The 17830-nt window shown below is 44.6% G+C and overlaps 1 protein-coding gene across 2 annotated transcripts; it reads right to left on the reverse strand.

Annotated features, from left to right (window-relative positions):
- Nucleotides 1-1139: 1139 nt before the first annotated feature.
- NSMCE4A (NSE4A component of SMC5/6 complex) lies at nucleotides 1140-14790 on the reverse strand. 2 transcript variants are annotated; one of them, XM_055424499.2, is made up of 11 exons: nucleotides 14361-14786; nucleotides 13599-13676; nucleotides 10952-11082; nucleotides 8642-8793; nucleotides 6285-6384; nucleotides 5446-5536; nucleotides 4832-4926; nucleotides 3188-3236; nucleotides 2277-2371; nucleotides 2100-2186; nucleotides 1140-1252 (listed from the first exon to the last, which is right to left on the reverse strand). In XM_055424499.2, the coding sequence occupies exons 1-10, from the start codon at nucleotides 14656-14658 to the stop codon at nucleotides 2112-2114; spliced, it is 1164 nt and encodes a 387-aa protein (XP_055280474.2). In that variant the 5' UTR covers nucleotides 14659-14786; the 3' UTR covers nucleotides 1140-1252; nucleotides 2100-2111. The 2 variants fall into 2 exon arrangements, 1 of the variants encoding a protein (XP_055280474.2); XR_008685730.2 differs by lacking the exon at nucleotides 2277-2371 and having other exon boundaries at nucleotides 14361-14790.
- Nucleotides 14791-17830: the final 3040 nt, after the last annotated feature.

Here is a 17830-nt window from a genome sequence, read left to right on the forward strand (position 1 = left end):
TTCAAATGGGTATATCTTTCCTTTTCTCCTTTGCTTTGGGAGCTGTTTTACACATATGTTTAAAACAGCCCCATATGCTGTCCAACAAGCCACTGGTTATGTGCATCTGTGGCTTTTCAGAGTTTAGTCCAAGAAACTTGGGGGTATGTTCAGGATACAGATGAACTACAAATCATGAGATTCCTAAACTAGTGGAAGGGGAATGGAAGGGGAACCAGGGAGAGGACCAAATCAAAGGATGTACAGTTTTCAGAAAGTAAAGTTTTCAAGTGTCAAATGCATAGTATTCATCCATTGGCTTTAACAGTTTTGGAGGAGTCACCAGCAGCGAGCCTTGCAGGATGGTGGGAAAGGAGGGGCCCCACAGCATGGAGGGAGCACTCACGAGGAGAGACAGCAAGTGACTGTTACTTTAAAAGGAGGTAACTTGAGAAGGGTCACAGTAATTTTTTGAAGACGAGATGAACAGGGTTGAAGGGCAAGTGCTGGGTATGGAGAGGGGATGACTGACAGCAGAGACCTGGGGATGGGGATGCAGGAGACCAGAGCCTCTGCAGATGAGACACCTCTGCCTCTGACATCAGAGGGAAGGAGTGAGAAAGGACGGGTGGAGAAGGGCAGGAAGAGGAACCAACTAGGACTCAGAACATCAAGGACAGACCTGATGGCCCAGCACCCATGGGAGCAGCATCACTTGACCCGAAGCTGCACAGGTTTTCTCTGTGGCAGTCAGCAGGCCTCAGGTGCAGAGAGAGGACTGCTGCTAAGATGAATCCAGGGTTGGCACTGCCCCCAAAAGTGGTCTGGCTCGGCTTGAAAGAGGATTGAACAGTTCCTTTTATGTGAATCACAGGCTGAAGCACATAAAATTGCTGATATTTGACTGCATCTTACCTATGAAAACAATTTCATATGGTAAAACCTAGTAAGTGTTGACCTGACTGGCTAACTTGACAGCTAAAAAAGATGCACAGAGAACCATAATGATCTTTAAGCCATTAACAACCTAACAAACTTTCAATGGGATAGGGTGAGATAAAGCAGAAACTCTCCCAAGAACAGAAAGTACAGAATAACTGCAATTATTTGTGCATATGGCAATGAATTTCCTTTAATCAAAGACAAACATGACAAATTCATTAACTATCAAAAGCTACATTTTATTAAAAACAATCTCTTTAAAAACATTTGATCATACAATATATACAATACATGCTGCTTTCCTTTTTGGATTTCAGCATCCACATGAGTCCTAAAAAACAAAGGAGGGAAATAGCTGGTTAACAGTTTATAAATGGTAAATCAAAAGTTCATTTAAGATGCATAAAGGAAATCTACCAACCAGCTCCTCCTCAGTGAGGAGGGCCAAAGTAAACCCACAGTAGAGATCTTATGTCAGTTCTCCTCTTTCCTTCAATTACCTTGGAACAAAAGAAGCTTAAATAACTGAAGCATATATTAAGAGTTTACACTAAGTACTGAAAAGCTAATTTTTACTATCTAACTCAGAATCCCGTTTTACAGACTTACAGAGAAGGAAAACAAAGCAGAGTAAGACTGACTTGCCTGAGGCAGAGCCAACAGGATCCCATCTCCTGATCCCCACCCACAGCTGTGTGCAGTACAGAGTACCAGGTCATTTCTAAGATTCCCTTCCCCATCTCCTTTATAAAAATGGAGAATTATTTCATAAGCAAAACTCAGGTTTCAGAAATGCCCATTACCATTCCAAGGTAGTTCTATCTTAATTTTCCTTTTCTACTTTGTCTGCATAAAGTAAGCGAACCTAATGGGACAGTGAACAAAACTGATGGGAGGATTCAATATTCCATTATCTCATTTATCCATTTGTTGCGGGGGTGGGGGGATGCCAAACAAAGAACAATCTCTGCTCTGTCTCCTTCAAATGCACATCTTAAGAACACCAAAGTAACCAATCCAAAGGTGGGAACTTGGTCATGTTCTGCCCTTCTCACCAGTTACACATAATTTTAAGAATGGGGCGCTAGAGGGAAGCAAAACCCAAATTTCACCAGAAGATGAAAAAGTGAGACAGAAACTATAATAAATACATGCAGCTGTCCCGTGGGAGATGTTACCTTCAGCTGGTGTCAAGCACTTAGCCTCTGCTGGCTCTGACTTGAAGTAATCACAGGCTCTGAGATCTCAAAGGTCCTCACAATCTCCTGGTAGAGAACAGAGAGCATGTGGGCACTGGGTTTACGGCAAAGGAATTCTTGGAAACAAACTGCCTGGGGTAACGTGCAGGGCTTTACCTCCCAGTCTCGATAACTCAAAGCTATAATTCCTTGATTCCTAATTTGAGTGTTTTGGTCAATTCCTCCACTTTCTTCATTAATATTAACAGGCTCTGTTTGAGAGGCAAAGTTTTCAAATCAGAGGAGGTAATCTGAACAGAAACCAATGAATAATAGGAATACACCTGTACCAAGCAGATGGTTAGAATATTATATCCTTATTATGAATCCATGCATTAGTGTTGTATTATTACAATAGAAAGTAACCCCATTTGCTTCCATTAAAAAAAATACATATGGTAAAATAACACATTCCAATCATTTGAAAAACTCTGCCTATCTATGAACCAAACACAGAGTTAAGGTCTAGTGAGTCCAGTATGAAAGTAAGAACTTTTAAAGGAACAGGTAAATGCAATGAAAACATTTCTTTCTGTATAGGAGGCCTTAGAAGGCAAAGAGTAATGGAGAATGTGATTCATTCAACAAAATTAAGATTCTGTCTGTATTAGCCATGTTTTTTAATATTTACTGACATCTGTAAATTGTATAGCAGTGTTCTTTTTTGACATCAATTTTCTGTGAGAGATATTTAAAAAAGGATTCTCTCTGGAGAGGATGAGCTGGCATTGGGGATAAGATAGAAGGAAACTACAAAAATAACTGCAATTACAGACTTTCTAAATTAAAATTTAAGGAAACTATATTATTTCTTGTTATTCTTCACAGCAATAGATGCTGAATCAATGACAGAACTGAATCCATCAGTTTTAAACTGTGATCAAGTTTTCAGTATTTTCAGTTAAGGAAGACATTGTAAAGGTTTGTTGCCTAAAATAAAAACTCAATTTACATTTAATAAAATACATTTCACATCCTCCAGTAACAAATACATTTTCTTTAACTTTTCTGAACATAGAATCATTTACCTATTATTGGCAGTCGGTCTTGGTCAAGTCTTATTCTTGCAAAACCATCCTGTAACACAAAGACTAAAATTTAGATTCAAAAGTTATAGCCATTGGATGAAAAAATTACTCAGTGAGAAAATTCTAAACCTTAGACAATCAAAATATACCATAACAATAACGAATGTATACAGACAGGCCTTCTCTAACATCTCTCTCTACATGGGGTATCTTTCAGGTTTTAATCAGCTCGCTTACCCAGGCACAACCTCATCCCCAAGATCTCTTAAATAAAACTACAACCATCTTGACTCTTTGACTGATTCATACTTTTTGAGTACTCCACATTTTATTATTATGATTATTTTTTTGGCTGAGCCATGCAGCTGGTGGGATCTTAGGTCCCCCACCAGGGACTGAACCCAGGCCTTCAGCAGTGAGAGCAAGGAGTCCTGACCAATGGACTGCCAGGGAGTTCCTGAATACAGTACATTTTATGATGCATAATACTATCACTGACCGTTGACAGAATATGCTTTACTTACCATTTCTGAAAAAACATTTTTGTCAAAAAAAAACGCTGTTGTCAACACAAGATTTTCTGCCTAAGGTTAAAATCGAATTCATCTTAGAAGTCCAGGACTGCAACCGGACATAAGACTAAAGACAGCCTAGAGAAAATTCTCAAAGTACATTTCTGAGAATTTTTTTTTTTTTTCTCCTAAACCATCAGTTTTGAAATTACTTCAAACTTAGGAGTTACAAGACTACCGTGAAGACCTCCCATACATTCTTTACACAGGGTCACCAACTGTTCATGTTTTGCCATATTTACACTACTGCTTTCTCTCTCTGAAAGTGAAAGTGTAGTCACTCAGTCATGTCCGACTCTTTGCGACCCCATGGACTGGCTCCTCTGTCCATGGAATTCTCCAGGCAAGAATACTGGAGTGGTTTGCCATTTCCTTCTCCAGGGGATCTTCCAAACCGGGGATTAAAGCTGCATCTCTTGCATCTCCTGAACTGGCAGGTGAATTCTTTACCGCTGTGCCACCTGGGAAGCCCTTTTCCCTACAACTTGGTTGTTCAGTTCAGTCGCTCAGTCGTGTCCGACTCTTTGCGACCCCATGAATCACAGCACGCCAGGCCTCCCTGTCTATCACCAATTTCAGGAGTTCACTCAAACTCATGTCCATCGAGTCAGTGATGCCATCCAGCCATCTCATTCTCTGTCGTCCCCGTCTCCTTCCGCCCCAATCCCTCCCAGCATCAGTCTTTTCCAGTGAGTCAACTCTTCGCATGAGGTGGCCAAAGTATTGGAGTTTCAGCTTTAGTATCAGTCCTTCCAATGAACACCCAGGAATGATCTCCGTTATATTTCTTAAAAACAAGGGTATTTTCTTACATAACTAACAAATTTGGGAAATTTAACATTTATATCACATAGTTACCTAATCTGTAAGCTCCAAAAATTTCTACAATGTAAAAGCAAGCACTTAATTTTTTAGCTAGTTTCTTTGGCCTGTGACTAGTCAGTGTTTGTCACAATGGGTCTGAAACACAAACTGGTTCATACAAATTCCTTAGCCACCTCGCATCTATATCCCTGTTATCATTTACTCTTTTAAAAGCAAAGAGAAACCAAGAAATAATCTTAACTCTTACCCTTATAATAAAAGAAACATGAAAGATGTTTTCCACTGTCCGGGGGAAAGAATGTGGATCAACCACAAAGTCAAAGAAGGACATCGGAGTATCAGCTAAAGACAGAGAGGAAAAAATTCTTCAGCAGAGGAGAAATTACTTTCGCCTACCAATTAAGACCAATATTCTCTAGTGCTAACCAGAGAAAGGAAATGGGCATTCATCCTGCTGTGGGATGAAAATCAATACAACCCCATGCGGGGGGTTGTAAAGTAGTTGGGATTTTTTGGTGGTGGTGGTGGTTTGCTTTTTTCAAAACAAAATAATACACACATTCTTCTGCAACATGACTCGTCCATTTGGACGCATGCCCTCTCCCCTGGCAGTCCTCCTTTAAAAAGCCGTCCTACAGAAATACTAGCACAAAGTTGTGTGCCCAGATTTTTCACTCCAGCAGTTTACACAAGAGAAAAATGCTACAAAGAACTCGCCCACTAATAGAGGATTTCTTAAATGTATGATACAGTCACCCAGTGGGAATCACTAAAGAGTAATAAGCAGGATCTGCATGTATCAATATGGGAAAATGTCCAAATGGACGAGTTGCTCCATTTTGAGCTTGGTATCGTACTTACGATCTTCTTGAAAGTATGTCTGCAACAATCCCAAGATTCTTTCTACTTCTTTTTCTGTTGCTTCTTGATGAGACTCTTCCATTCTTTTTAACTGAAAATATAAAGCTGTTATCAAGCAGACTGACCTACTTGCCTGCCTGTTAATCTTTTCTGCTCTCTTCCCTGGCCAAACTCCTCTAAATATCTTTTACTTAGGATTTCTAAGTTTTTATTCCTGTCTTAAAATTGATAGTTAAAAAAGATTTTCTAGCTCTGGTAACATTTTCATATGAATTATCTAATAGAGGAGTAATAGTACCAAATCAATCATTTTCAGGTTGAATGTAAAATTATAAAAGGGGCAGTTTAGAACAGTGGTTCTCATCCAGGAGTGATTTATCTGCAGCCCCCCCACCCCACCCCACCCGCCACCGATGGGACATTTTCTAACACTTGGTTGTCATACTTGGGACGGGAAGCAGGGATATGAGAGGAGGCTCTTAGCATCTAGCGGGAAGAGGCCAAGGATGCTGCTAAACATCCTATAATGCACAGGAGAGCCTCTCACAGCAAAGAATTATCCAGCCCCAAATGCCGATAGTGCAGAAGTTAAGAAACCTGTTTTGGGTTAACTAATCCATACTACAGAAGTGAGTTAAGAACTGAGACAAGTGGTCAATCCAATAAAATGCTTAAAGACTTAAACATATCAAAAATGATTCAAACATTAAATGATCACTTTTTAAGTGACAGAACCTGACTCCAGACCCAAATGCTGAGAAAAGACGGCCAAATGTATATGATACTAATGGCTATTTTAAATTAAGTGTTTTTAAAAAGCAACATCTGAACAAACAAACCTGGGCAGGCATTGCCTGCTGCTCTTCTATCATACGAACTTTTCTTGGACGTTCAATTCGTGGCTTTGGCACAGGGCACTCTCCTTGTATTGAACCCAACCTAATGAAAAATATACTTTCATGTCTTTGTTTTTAAAACAAACTAATTTCACTAACTGAAAGCAGTTCCCACAGCATCCTCAAATTCAGACCAGGCATTGGTATGAGTGACATCAGACCAAGACTCTGTTGGGTTTGTTCCTCTTCAACACCTTCGTGTTTTACTCTCAACAGTCAGTCAGTCATTATGCCTGTGGTCCTCCCAGCTAGCCTGCTGTCTGTTTCGCAGAGCCAGCTTCAGAGATCAGGGGAAGGACGAATGTGTGTGGGGGACAGGGATGAGTAGCCCCACTGGGGTTAAAAAAGCCTTTTGGCCTGGGGGTGCCAGAGCAGAGCCCCACTGCCTGGGCCTCCAGAACACACCTGTCTTACGAGATAACAGGTAAGGCAGAGGCCATGGGATTCCTTTCCCTTCTGGACTCCCTCCACCTTCCGAAAAAGCCCTACAGCAACAGACATACCAGGCAGAAACAACCAGGGCCCAGAGAATTTAGTCCCCTGTGGTCCCTGCTGCTGCTGCTGCTAAGTCACTTCAGTCGTGTCCAACTCTGTGTGACCCCATAGACGGAAGCCCACCAGGCTTCCCCGTCCCTGGGATTCTCCAGGCAAGAACACTGGAGTGGGTTGCCATTTCCTTCTCCAATGTGTGAAAGTGAAAAGTGAAAGTGAGGTCAGTCAGTCGCGTCTGACCCTTAGCGACCCCACAGACTGCAGCCCACCAGGCTCCTCCATCCATGGGATTTTCTAGGCAAGAGTACTGCAGTGGCTTGCCACTGCCTTCTCCGCCTGTGGTCCCTACACTGGAGGAAATCAAAGTATACAGTAGAGATCCTATGTGTGCACTAAGTTGCTTCAGTCAGGTCTGACTCTTTGCAACCCTATGGACTGTTAGCTCACCAGGCTCCTCTGTCCGTGGGATTCCCCAGGCAAGAATATTGGAGTGGGTTGCGGTGCCCTCCTCCAGGGGACCTTCCAGACCCAGGGATTGAACCCGAGTCTCTTACATCTCCTGCATCAGCAGGCGGCTTCTTTACCACTAGGGTCAACTGAGAAGCCCAGGCAAACCCCACCAGATGGAAAGAAAACATACTGCAGGCCAAGGCAGCAAGTACAAGGCTGCAAAGGTGTAAGTAAATCACTGTGGCTGCAAATTGGGCTAGATGATGACAAAGGGTTTAAGTTATGCAACCCAAGGCTATCTTTCTTTCTTATTAGTTTTTTTTTGGACATGCCTCGAGGCTTGGGTGATCTTAGTTCCCCGACCAGGGATTGAACCCTCAGCAGTGAGAGATCGAAGTCCTAACCACTGGACCACCAAGGAATTCCCAAAAGGCTGTGGAGCCTAATTCAACAGCAAAAAAAAAGATTTAGACTTTTCCTATAATGAAGTTTGATCTTTTTGCTGTAATATACAGTGATTCTGGGCACTTGAAGTAAGGGAAGTCTTGTTAAAAACAGATGCCTCGGGAAATAAGAAGAAAACCCAGATGCCTGGCCCTGCACCATAGACTTACTAAATCTGCATCTCCAAAGCCTTCTGAGTCACTACCAATCTCAGGAGGTTTAGAAGGGCACTCAGAATAGACAAATGCCATAAGCTATCCACTGAAGGAAGAAACCACTTGAGTGGTTGCCCTGGAGAAATTATCTACTGGGTATTTTAAAGACTGTCTTACAAAAGAACCAGTAAGAGTTGCTCTTAGCCTCTTCATAAGGCTGAGCTAGGAAATTAAGACAGAAGCCAATTCCATTTGAGTATAAAGAAAAGCTTTTCAAAATCAAAGCTGTATCCAAAAAAGATGAACTGGGCAGTTTATGTGACAGTGACTCAACTAGCCTTCAAATATAGAACAACGATCATCTAACAGGGAATTATATATAATAAATGGCACTTTACATATATTGGTAGAATCTTAAGATACCTTTCATAGGAGGTATCATCCTCCTACGTAATAAGGACTAGATGATAAAGCCAGACATTATGTCACAGACCTAAAGTCTCTCACGCTAGAAAGCAAAGGTGCCAGCAGAGTGCCCTGATGAGGAGGTGCCAGCCCACGGCCTTTCCTGCTTCAGTGAAGCTGGATGAGGATCCATCCACAAGATATTATGGGCTTTTAAATCAGACTTTAGAAAGTCTCTGAGCGATGGCATCATGACTGTCTCCTCTACAATACCAAATAATTGTTGTCCCTACAATAAAATACAATTTAAGGTTTACAAATGGCTGGTCTGTTGGATTTTCAAAATAATCTTACAGAAAGTGGAATGTATGGGTTTTATTAAAGGTGTTTTCTGCTGTTTTGCCTGATATTTTCCAGGAGTCATAGACCATGAATTCAAAATCAGAACTATCTTCATCACGGATGAGTTCTTCGGCTTCTAGCGGATTTACACCCATATGAGTCAGCTACAAAAACGAAGGGAAACAGAAACCCCAGTTAAGCCACGAGCAATCATTCACGGCACTCAATCATCTCTATCACTACACAACAGGCCAGAGGCAAAGTCTGTTTTCAGTGTCCTAACATGTTGGCTCAATTTCTTATTACAAATTTCCTGTTTTCAAAGGCACCTTCTTTTTGGCAGAAACTATTCTTTAAGGTACTCAGGACTTTTTGGTGAGAAAGTGAGATGATCCAGACCAATTGGTCTCAACCAGAGCAATTTTAACCCCCCGCCAGGTATTCTATCTAGAGACACTTTTGATCGTCACAACTGGGTGGACGGCAGGGAAGGCCGTGTTACTAAATGTCGTAGAGGGCATTTAGTGGTTAGAAGCCAGGATAGTGTTCAACATCCTACAGCAGGTGCCCCCCACAACAAAGACTCAACCAGCCCAAAGTGCAGTTAGTGCCAAGGCTGAGAAACCCTGCTTTAGCCCCCTGCAGGCCAAGGGGCAAGCATACCAGAACTTAGCTCGCTAGGCCTGATCACATACAACTCATTTTTAAACTATCAGCAATGTTGAATTAGCATAAAAATAGGAAATCTCATCCCTAAGCAAATGCTCTGGGATAGAACAGGGAGGGTTAGCTGGCTTTCAATTTTCATTTCCAGCCAACCTCCTGGAGACCCCTGATCAGCTTGCAGATCAGGTTTTCCAGGGAGCAGCACCTAGCATCAAGGAGAGATTCACTCATCTTAAAGGTGACTTCCTGGGAAGAGTTGGCAGAAGTCTAATAATTCTCTTATCTCAAGCTATCTTGCAGAAAGTATATTAAATTTGCTTTTATGAAAGTACATTTGTATTACATTATAAAATTATGAAATGCCTAGAAGTTATCAAATTAAAACAGCGATACGATACATAAACAGTAATCAAAAAGCACTCAGAGAGCTTAACCCTTTAAAGGCAGTTAAACTTTGAAGAAAAGGAGGCTGCCAGAACCCAGTCAGAGACAGTCAACTCTGTTCCATTCTCCTGCCAACCGTTCTACCACTGCACACTTGGAGGAAGACATTTCAGTTTTTATCTGGTCAAATCTACCAATTTTTTCTTTATAGTCCTTATATTTGGTGTAATACTTGAAAAAAATCCTCCTGCCAGAGTCTAGAGAGCTATTAAATTGGGGGTCTGCATGGACTGCTTTAAGACTTACAGAATTTACTGATATGTTGTTTAAAGTACAAAGCTCACCCTGTTAAATAAAAGTAATTTTTAAAAATATTACCCAGTATATAGTCAACTTTATTTATTGAGCATTTTCCAAAATGTACTACACTTCAAGTTTTAAAAAAAAGAAAAATTTAAGGTTTAAAATTTAATTTTTTTGTAAGTTGAATTTTTTAAAAAATCCAAGGTTTTGAAAACAACAAAAACCTCATCTGCCTCATACCTTTACAAAATAATTTATCTGTTCGGGTCTCACGATACCAAATCATTTTAATAACCTTTTAACAAACAGAAAGTCAGTGTCCTAACAAATGCTAGGACAGAGGCTGGCTCAAAGTAAAACCAAGATAAAGAAAAAAAAACAGAGTAAAATACAAAGTTCATCTCATTGTGCTTTTTTGGGGGTATATTCATCAAGCAAGTTTCAAAATTTCAGGGAACCACCATTCAGACATTAAGAGGCAAAGATAGTTGAATAAAACAACAACAAAAAACAAAAGCAGAACCCCAATCATATTCATTTGGTTCTGAAATATTCTCAAAGACAAATCAAAACATGCCCCTCCACCAGACGTAACTCATATCCCGCTGTACTTTGCCTGCATGTGGACTTCTGCCCAGCCTAGGACAAAGGTCCAGGGTCACTGAGAATGAGCTCATGAACTGACAACTGAGTGAGGGAAAAAATGGCCATTTGAAATAAACATAGCACCCTGAGTCTTAGAAGGCTAGGAGATTTTCAAACTGCTCTAAACTCCCAATCTAGATTCCACCACATAGTTCGACTGTCATGTGTTTAATCTGGTAAGATCCCTCTGGAGGAATCTCAGGCCCAAACAAAAAGGAAAATAAAGTGAAAACCATCTGCATATGGATATAAGCAAAGTGGATAATTATACAATATGTGACAGATGAAACATTTTTTATTACAATTCTGTAGCTTGGAACTTACTAGAGTTTCCACGTATCGTAACATATCAAACGAGTTCAGATCAGAACGCAGCTGCTTTGCCTTCTCTTTGCCCAAATCTGAAGCCAGAACAAGAAAGTGGGCATCTAGGACTGCTTCTCTTGCTCGGGACACTATTCATAAAAGAAGGAAAAGACACACGTCACAACATACGTGTTTATCCACAGGCATTTTCCCAAACTTCCAACTGCACTTACTCCCCATTTCCCATTGGACCCAAAAAAAAAAAAAAAAATCTCAAACACACTCATCTCTGTGTAAAAACAGGTTCCCCTGCTCAGCTCACCAAAATCTGAAATCAAAGCTGACCAGTCTTCCTAAACAGCCAGCTCTCTACTACACTGTTCCTGCTCCTGGGAACTGAATAAAAATCTCTTCATTAACCGCAGTTTAGCAAAACCTCCATCATCTAACACTGGCTGTTCCCTCAGACTCCAGTAACCCATCCAGGCACTATTGACACCTGTGTTGATGATGGACACCAAGCTGAATGCCCACGGTGTGTAAGGCGCTGTGCTTAGGCGTGGCAGTTTGCAGACCGGTAATAGGTAAGCTGTCAAGGAGCTTCAGGTGAAGGTCCGTGCTGGGCAGGTAGCGGGAGATGCAAACTCTGCCTAGCAGCACAGGTCCCACTGAATGAACAGCCTACAGGCAGCAGGGCCATGACCTCCAAGGATGGATGATCCAAAAGGTCCATCTTTTAACATTTAAGATAAGCTACAGACACCTGGTGGCTCAGAGGTTAAAGCGTCTGCCTCCAATGCGGGAGACCCGGGTTCGATCCCTGGGTCGGGAAGATCCCCTGGAGAAGGAAATGGTAACCCACTCCAGTATTCTTGCCTGGAGAATCCCATGGACGGAGAAGCCTGGTAGGCTACAGTCCACAGGGTCGCAAAGAGTCGGACACGACTGAGCGACGGAACGGAAGACAGAAAAGGATTTAAATAAAAGGAGGCAAGAAGGAAACGGGGCCAGGAAACTGAGAATGAGGTCTGGGGAGATGAAGGGGAGGGTTCCTTAGAGGAAGACACAGCAGGACTGAGGGGAATCGGTTTGATCAGATCCCAAAAGGGAGCAGGCAGTGTGGAAACGTGCTCCAGGAACACCAGAAAAGACGAACTGAAAAGGCAGCCAACAGACAAACCGGCAAGCAGAGTTCAAACACACAAAGGCCTCTGCCTGGCTTGCTCTTCAAGGCCATTTCATTTGAATTTCTGTTTGCCCAAACATTCCTCAGGCTGATGAACGCACTGACTCCAAGTTTTGTATTCATATGCATAATTTTCTCCCCAGTTTTATTTCAGGAGAATTATTGTGGACATGACAATGAGACAAAAGGCAAAAGCTCGGGACTAGTTCCTGGGCTGTGCTAGACCTCCCCTCCCCGCCGCCGGCCCATCACTGCCACGAAAGTGGTGAGAGAAGTGCCGATCTCCCACGGATGGATTCAAGCCTCTGAAGAGTCACAGAACATCCGATCTGTATATATGGAGGATACAGAAATCTTTGTTGGCTGACTGTCTCCTAGGGCCCGGTTGAGTGAGTAACTCTGCCTTAAAAAGGCAACCCAGCTAACATAGTGGAATTGGCCAAGCAGGAAATGATCTGTTAATCAGCAACTTTTCAGCGGTGGGTTAATAATAATAAGGGGACAAAGGGTCAAGAACAACCCTGAAGAAACAGCCTGGAGAGAAGAGAAAGCTAGAGAGAGTGGAGGAGGGCTTGCACCAGGTGAAAAGAAAGAAATGTTCTGGTCCTCAGAGAACATGTGGAGCAGTGGTGTCCAGGCAGCGGCCAGCTCTGCCGACTTCTTCACCTTCATGGGTCTGCACTCTCCCCTTCCGCTCCCATAGAATTCAGAGAAAGGCCAGGAGGGGAAAGTGGTCTGAGGACTTGTCCCCGGGCTCTGTGACCCAGTGCCCCCACCATCAGGGGCTGTCTGGCCTGGCCTGTCTTCAAACGCAGACACCACTCTTAGCTCTAACACTGCTGCTGCTTTTCATTCAAACCAAGCTTTTCTTTCAGAGCCCCATTCGCCCCCCACAATGCTAGAGTTCAGCGCTGAGATCCTTCTCTTTCTCAGGCCCCTCCCCTCACTGAAGACCGACAGGGCCACCTGTAGACGCGGCCATCCCCACTGGGTTATACTGGGTGGGCCAAAAGCAAGGAGCTTAGGGACTGGAGGTCAGGAGAAGGGCAGGAAAAGAAACGGGGTGTCAGAAGCCAGCTCGGTTCTTTCTTTAATACATCAGTGCATCCTGGGTAGTCCATAGAGTAGAAAGATAAGACATAAAATTCTCAGCAGTCAATACAGTAGAAAGATGATACACAGAACGTTCTCAAATTTGAACAAGCAACAGAATCACCTGGGGCGCTTGTTAAAACTGGCTGCTGCTCCCCACCCCCACCCCAAATTTCATGTAAAGCCCTTACTACCTACTTAGGGGCTGATAAGTGCACAATCATAGTGGTGGTGCTGCAGGGAAAAGGGTTCCAGAGCTAGTAAAGCACGCATAAATATGGAGGTTGTTCGGCGTCAAGCACTGGGTTCTCATGCAAAACTAATTTAAATGACCCTAAAATATATATATGATCACAGAAAGCTTCCTTTCATAAAATAATGAATTACCTCCATTAAAGAGAGTGTTGGCCTCTTCAAGGACCTCTGTTAACTTGTCGCTGGCATTCAATATATCCTCCCGGTTTTCTATTTTAAAAAAATACAAGCTCTGGGAAAGGTGCTCATCATAGGCTAACAAGTCTTTGAAAAGTAACCAGCTGCAGCTGGAGAGCCAAGTCCCAGCCCCCACCCCCACCCCCACCCCCGCTCCCCAGTGGAGTTACTTTCAACCTGTATTTCTTTAACCAAAACAGCCTGACAACAGAAAAGATGACTACCCCTTTAGCAGAATCAACTTGAAAAGGGGACCCACTTCGCTCCCCCTAACCTTCACCCATGGGCTTCCACGCCTGCAGCCTGAGGAGCGCTCTTAAGGGTTTTCCAACTCTGCAAGCCACAGCTTGCAGAGCCGGACCACCCAGAGTTTCAGAATAGGTAGGTCCAGGGTGCGCTGGAGAATCTGCATTTCTGGCAGCTGCCGCGGGCGGGCGACTGCCGGCGGGGAACCGCAGGATGTAAGAAAATGCGCTCCGGCTCCGCGTGCCTCCGCTCCCCAGCTTCCAGACCGCGCCCGGGCTCGGGCAGTCCAGCCCCTGGGGGACTCGCGCGCCCCCGCCAAGGTCGTGCCGTGCGATCCGCACGACCGATGCGCGAGCGCCTCGGAAACCCCGAACCCGGGCGCGGCCGGGCGGCGCGGGGCTGGTCCCGGCCACGAACCAGCCGGGCCGCGCAGGGCCTGCGCGCGGTTCCCGCCTCGCGCCCCCGCCTTACGTTGGACCGAGTTGATAAGCGCCCGGTACTGATGGCGGATCTGGCGGCAGAGGCTGGGGTCGGTCTCCTCCTCCAAGCTCGCCGGGTCTATCATCTCGTCCCCGGAATCCGACGGTTCGGTATCCTCCAAGCCCGGGCGCTCCGGGGCCTCCCTGCGCTCGGGCGCGGCGCCGCGGCGGGACCCGGACGACAGTGGGGACCGCGAGCGGGAGCGGGAGCGGGAGCGGGTGCGATCCCGGTGCGGGTCGCGGCCCCGGCCCCGGCCCTCGGGCCGGCGGCCGCTGCTGTCCCCAGACATCGCGCCAAGCCTCCCTGCAACTTCTGAACGGCGGAAGTTCGCGCCAGAAACTGAAACGCCTGCACCCCGCGAGCGCCTGCTCCCCGCGGAACGCGGCTCCCGCGCCGGCGCGAGCGCACAGCGACGCCTGTGGCTGGAGGCCGGCGGCAGGGGCCGAGACCCGGGCGCAGCGGCTACAGCGCCGCCAGGCGGGCACCGGGCGGCTCAGGCCCCTGACGTTGGATACCCTGTGATCCCACTTTAGGTGCTTAGAATCTTCGTGGTCTGGTCCTCCGCGCCCACCCCATTACACTTTCACCTTCGCCGGCCTCTCCCTGGCTCTCCCGGACCCAGCCACACCCTTAAAACAAATACTTAGCATTCTTCCAGGTGGAAATTCATTCCAAGCTCCAGACAGAAGTATCTGAGACGTTGCCAGGTCATGGGCGTGCAGACCGCGTTTGTTGAACGAGGCTCCTGCGGTTAAGCGGGACGCGCGCTGGATATGGAGACGAGAGATGAGATGCTGCCACTCACTCTCGGTGACCTTAGTTGGGCCATTACGGCCGGGACCCGGTGGAGTTTAGGCACAGCTGGTAATCCCGCCCCCCACTTTTTTTTTTTTTGAAAGTGAAAAAATGTTAGTCATTCAGTCCCGTCCAACTCTTTGGGACTCCATGGACTCCAGTAGCCTGCCAGGCTCCTGTGTCCGTGGAATTCTCCAGGCAAGAATACTGGAGTGGGTTGCCATTCCTTTCCCCAGGGGATCTTCCTAGCCCTCATCTCCTGCCTTGCAGGCAGACTCCACCATCTGAGTTTATTTCTGACTGCACTGGGTCCTTGTTGCTGGGTGGGCAGGCTTTCTCTAGCTGCCACCAGTGGGGGACTAGTCACTAGTTGTGGTTCTTGGGCTTCTCACTGCCTTGGCTTCTCTTGTTTCGGAGCATAGGCTATAGATTTCTGAGCTCAGTTCTGGCAGAGGGGTTTAGTTGCCCTGTGGCATGTGGGATCCTCCCAGACCAGGGATGGAACCTGTGTCCCCTGCATTAGCAGATGAATTCTTAACCACTGGACCACCAGGGAAGTCCCAATCCCACCTTTTTTGAGGAAAGAACAAATGAACAAACAAAATTGACAAGGTTCCTTGATTTTCTTGGAGTAAACTCTGTTAACCATCGTTTTAAAATATCTACACCTTGACAGTTTATATTCATATTTGGTCCTCGAGCTGAAAGATTCTAAAATACTTTTAAATAGGTCTAAAAACGATGAAATTATATTAATACAGTTTTAAAGATAAGTATATGAATTTTCATGTATTTTGGAGTGTATTGCAAATGTTTCTCAAGCGTTCTCTTTGGTGCTGAGAACCCATTTTTTCAAAGGAACAATGTCAGTTGAGTTACTACCCAAGTCTACAAAAATACCATGTTATGAATCAGATGTACTCAGTATGAGGTAAGCACTATTCTTTGCAGCATATATCACACCTCACTCCTGCTTAACCTGGATTTCAGGAAAGGTATGCCCTGAAATGAATCATGGTAATCTCATCCCCGTTCCCCGAAGACCGGACTGGGAATAGGACGTGATTCTGTTTGGGACAGTGATATGGGAGGCAGATTCACATTTGGATCACTCACAAAGCCTACAGAAAAGAAAGTCTTTATCACCATCCTCACTCTTCTTCGTGACGCTGGCGTGAGGCAATGGAGTCTGGCGTGATGGCAACCATCTATCAACTACTGACGGGTGGACAAGCATGAGAAAAGACCAGAACGCTGGGAACACTGGAGGGCAAGGGTGGGCATAGAGGTGACTGCATTGCTGAGTGTCTTGGAGTCAGCCTACCTCCAGACTCCTTGTTAAGTCAAAGTGTCAGTCGCCCAGTCGTGTCTGACTCTTTGGAACCCCGTGGACTGTAGCCCCCCAGGCTCCTCTGTCCATGGAATTCTCCAGGCAAGAATACTGGAGAGGGTTGCCATTTCCTTCTCCAGGGGATCTTCCTCACCCCAGGGATTGAACCCGGGTCTCCAGCATCTCAGGCAGATTCTTTACACTCTAAGCCACCAGGGAAGCCCCCTGCAAGCCACAAATATCGTGTGGTTTAAGCCATTGTTAATTGTTTTGTAGTTGCTACTTGAAGCTCAGTGCATTGGAGCTGAAACGAATACCTAGCATTATTTCCAGGTGGAAATTCCCTCTATACTCAAGACAGAAATCAAGACAATATTTCATTGAGTTCAACAGCTGTTGATGGGTACTAAAGGGCCACACATGCAACAAACCAAGCAGGTCATGAAAATGACTCCAAAACATGCCTTTGCCTTCCAGGGTCTCACCAGGAGGCAGATGTGAAACTGATCCTAAAATTCATGTGGAAATGCATGGTACCCAGAATAGCCAAAATAACCTTGAAAAAGAAAGACCAAGTTGGAAGGACGCATGCTTAATTCCAAAACTTACTACAAAGCTATCGTAACTAAGACTGTGATATTGTCATGAAGACAGACATAAAGATCAATAAAATAGAATTTAAAGTCCAGAAATCAACCCATACATCTACATGTGCATGTTCAGTCATGTCCAACTCTTTGCAACCCGGGTACTGCAGCCCGCCAGGCTCCTGTGTCCTTGGGATTTCCCAGGCAAGAATATCGGAGCAGGTTGCCGCGTCTCGGGGATTTCCCTACCCTAGGGAGTGAACCCGAGTCTCCTGCATTGGCAGGCAGGTTCTTGACCACTGAGCCACCTGGAAAGCCTGTCATGCATTCATGGTCAACCGATTTTCTACAAAAGTACCAAAATAGTTCAATGAAGTATGTAAATACTATGTAAATAGCTTTAAGTACAATGTAAGTGTTACCTAAATGTTGCCAGTGCATGGCAAATTCAAATTTTACCTTTTGGAACTTTCCAGAGAAAAACATCTTCCAAAATGTTTTTTATCCTTGGTTGATTGAATCCATGAATGCAGACACCTCTGATCCGAGGGCTGATGGTATACTGTTAGTACTGCTTACCTTGAATAGGAATAAGAAGAGAAATAGGTTATTGTATCATTTCGGAAGAGAAATTAAACTTTAAAATGTTAATTTTCAATCTGTACAGTGGAACAATAAGTACAAATTAGTAATCAAAAAGTACAAATCAACATTTTCAAGGATATAGGGGTTTAAGGGTCTCAAGGTCT

Source organism: Moschus berezovskii, chromosome 12 (genome assembly GCF_049115385.1).
Source record: "Moschus berezovskii isolate FMDL1 chromosome 12, NW_MosBer_1.0, whole genome shotgun sequence".
Taxonomy (NCBI): domain Eukaryota; kingdom Metazoa; phylum Chordata; class Mammalia; order Artiodactyla; family Moschidae; genus Moschus; species Moschus berezovskii.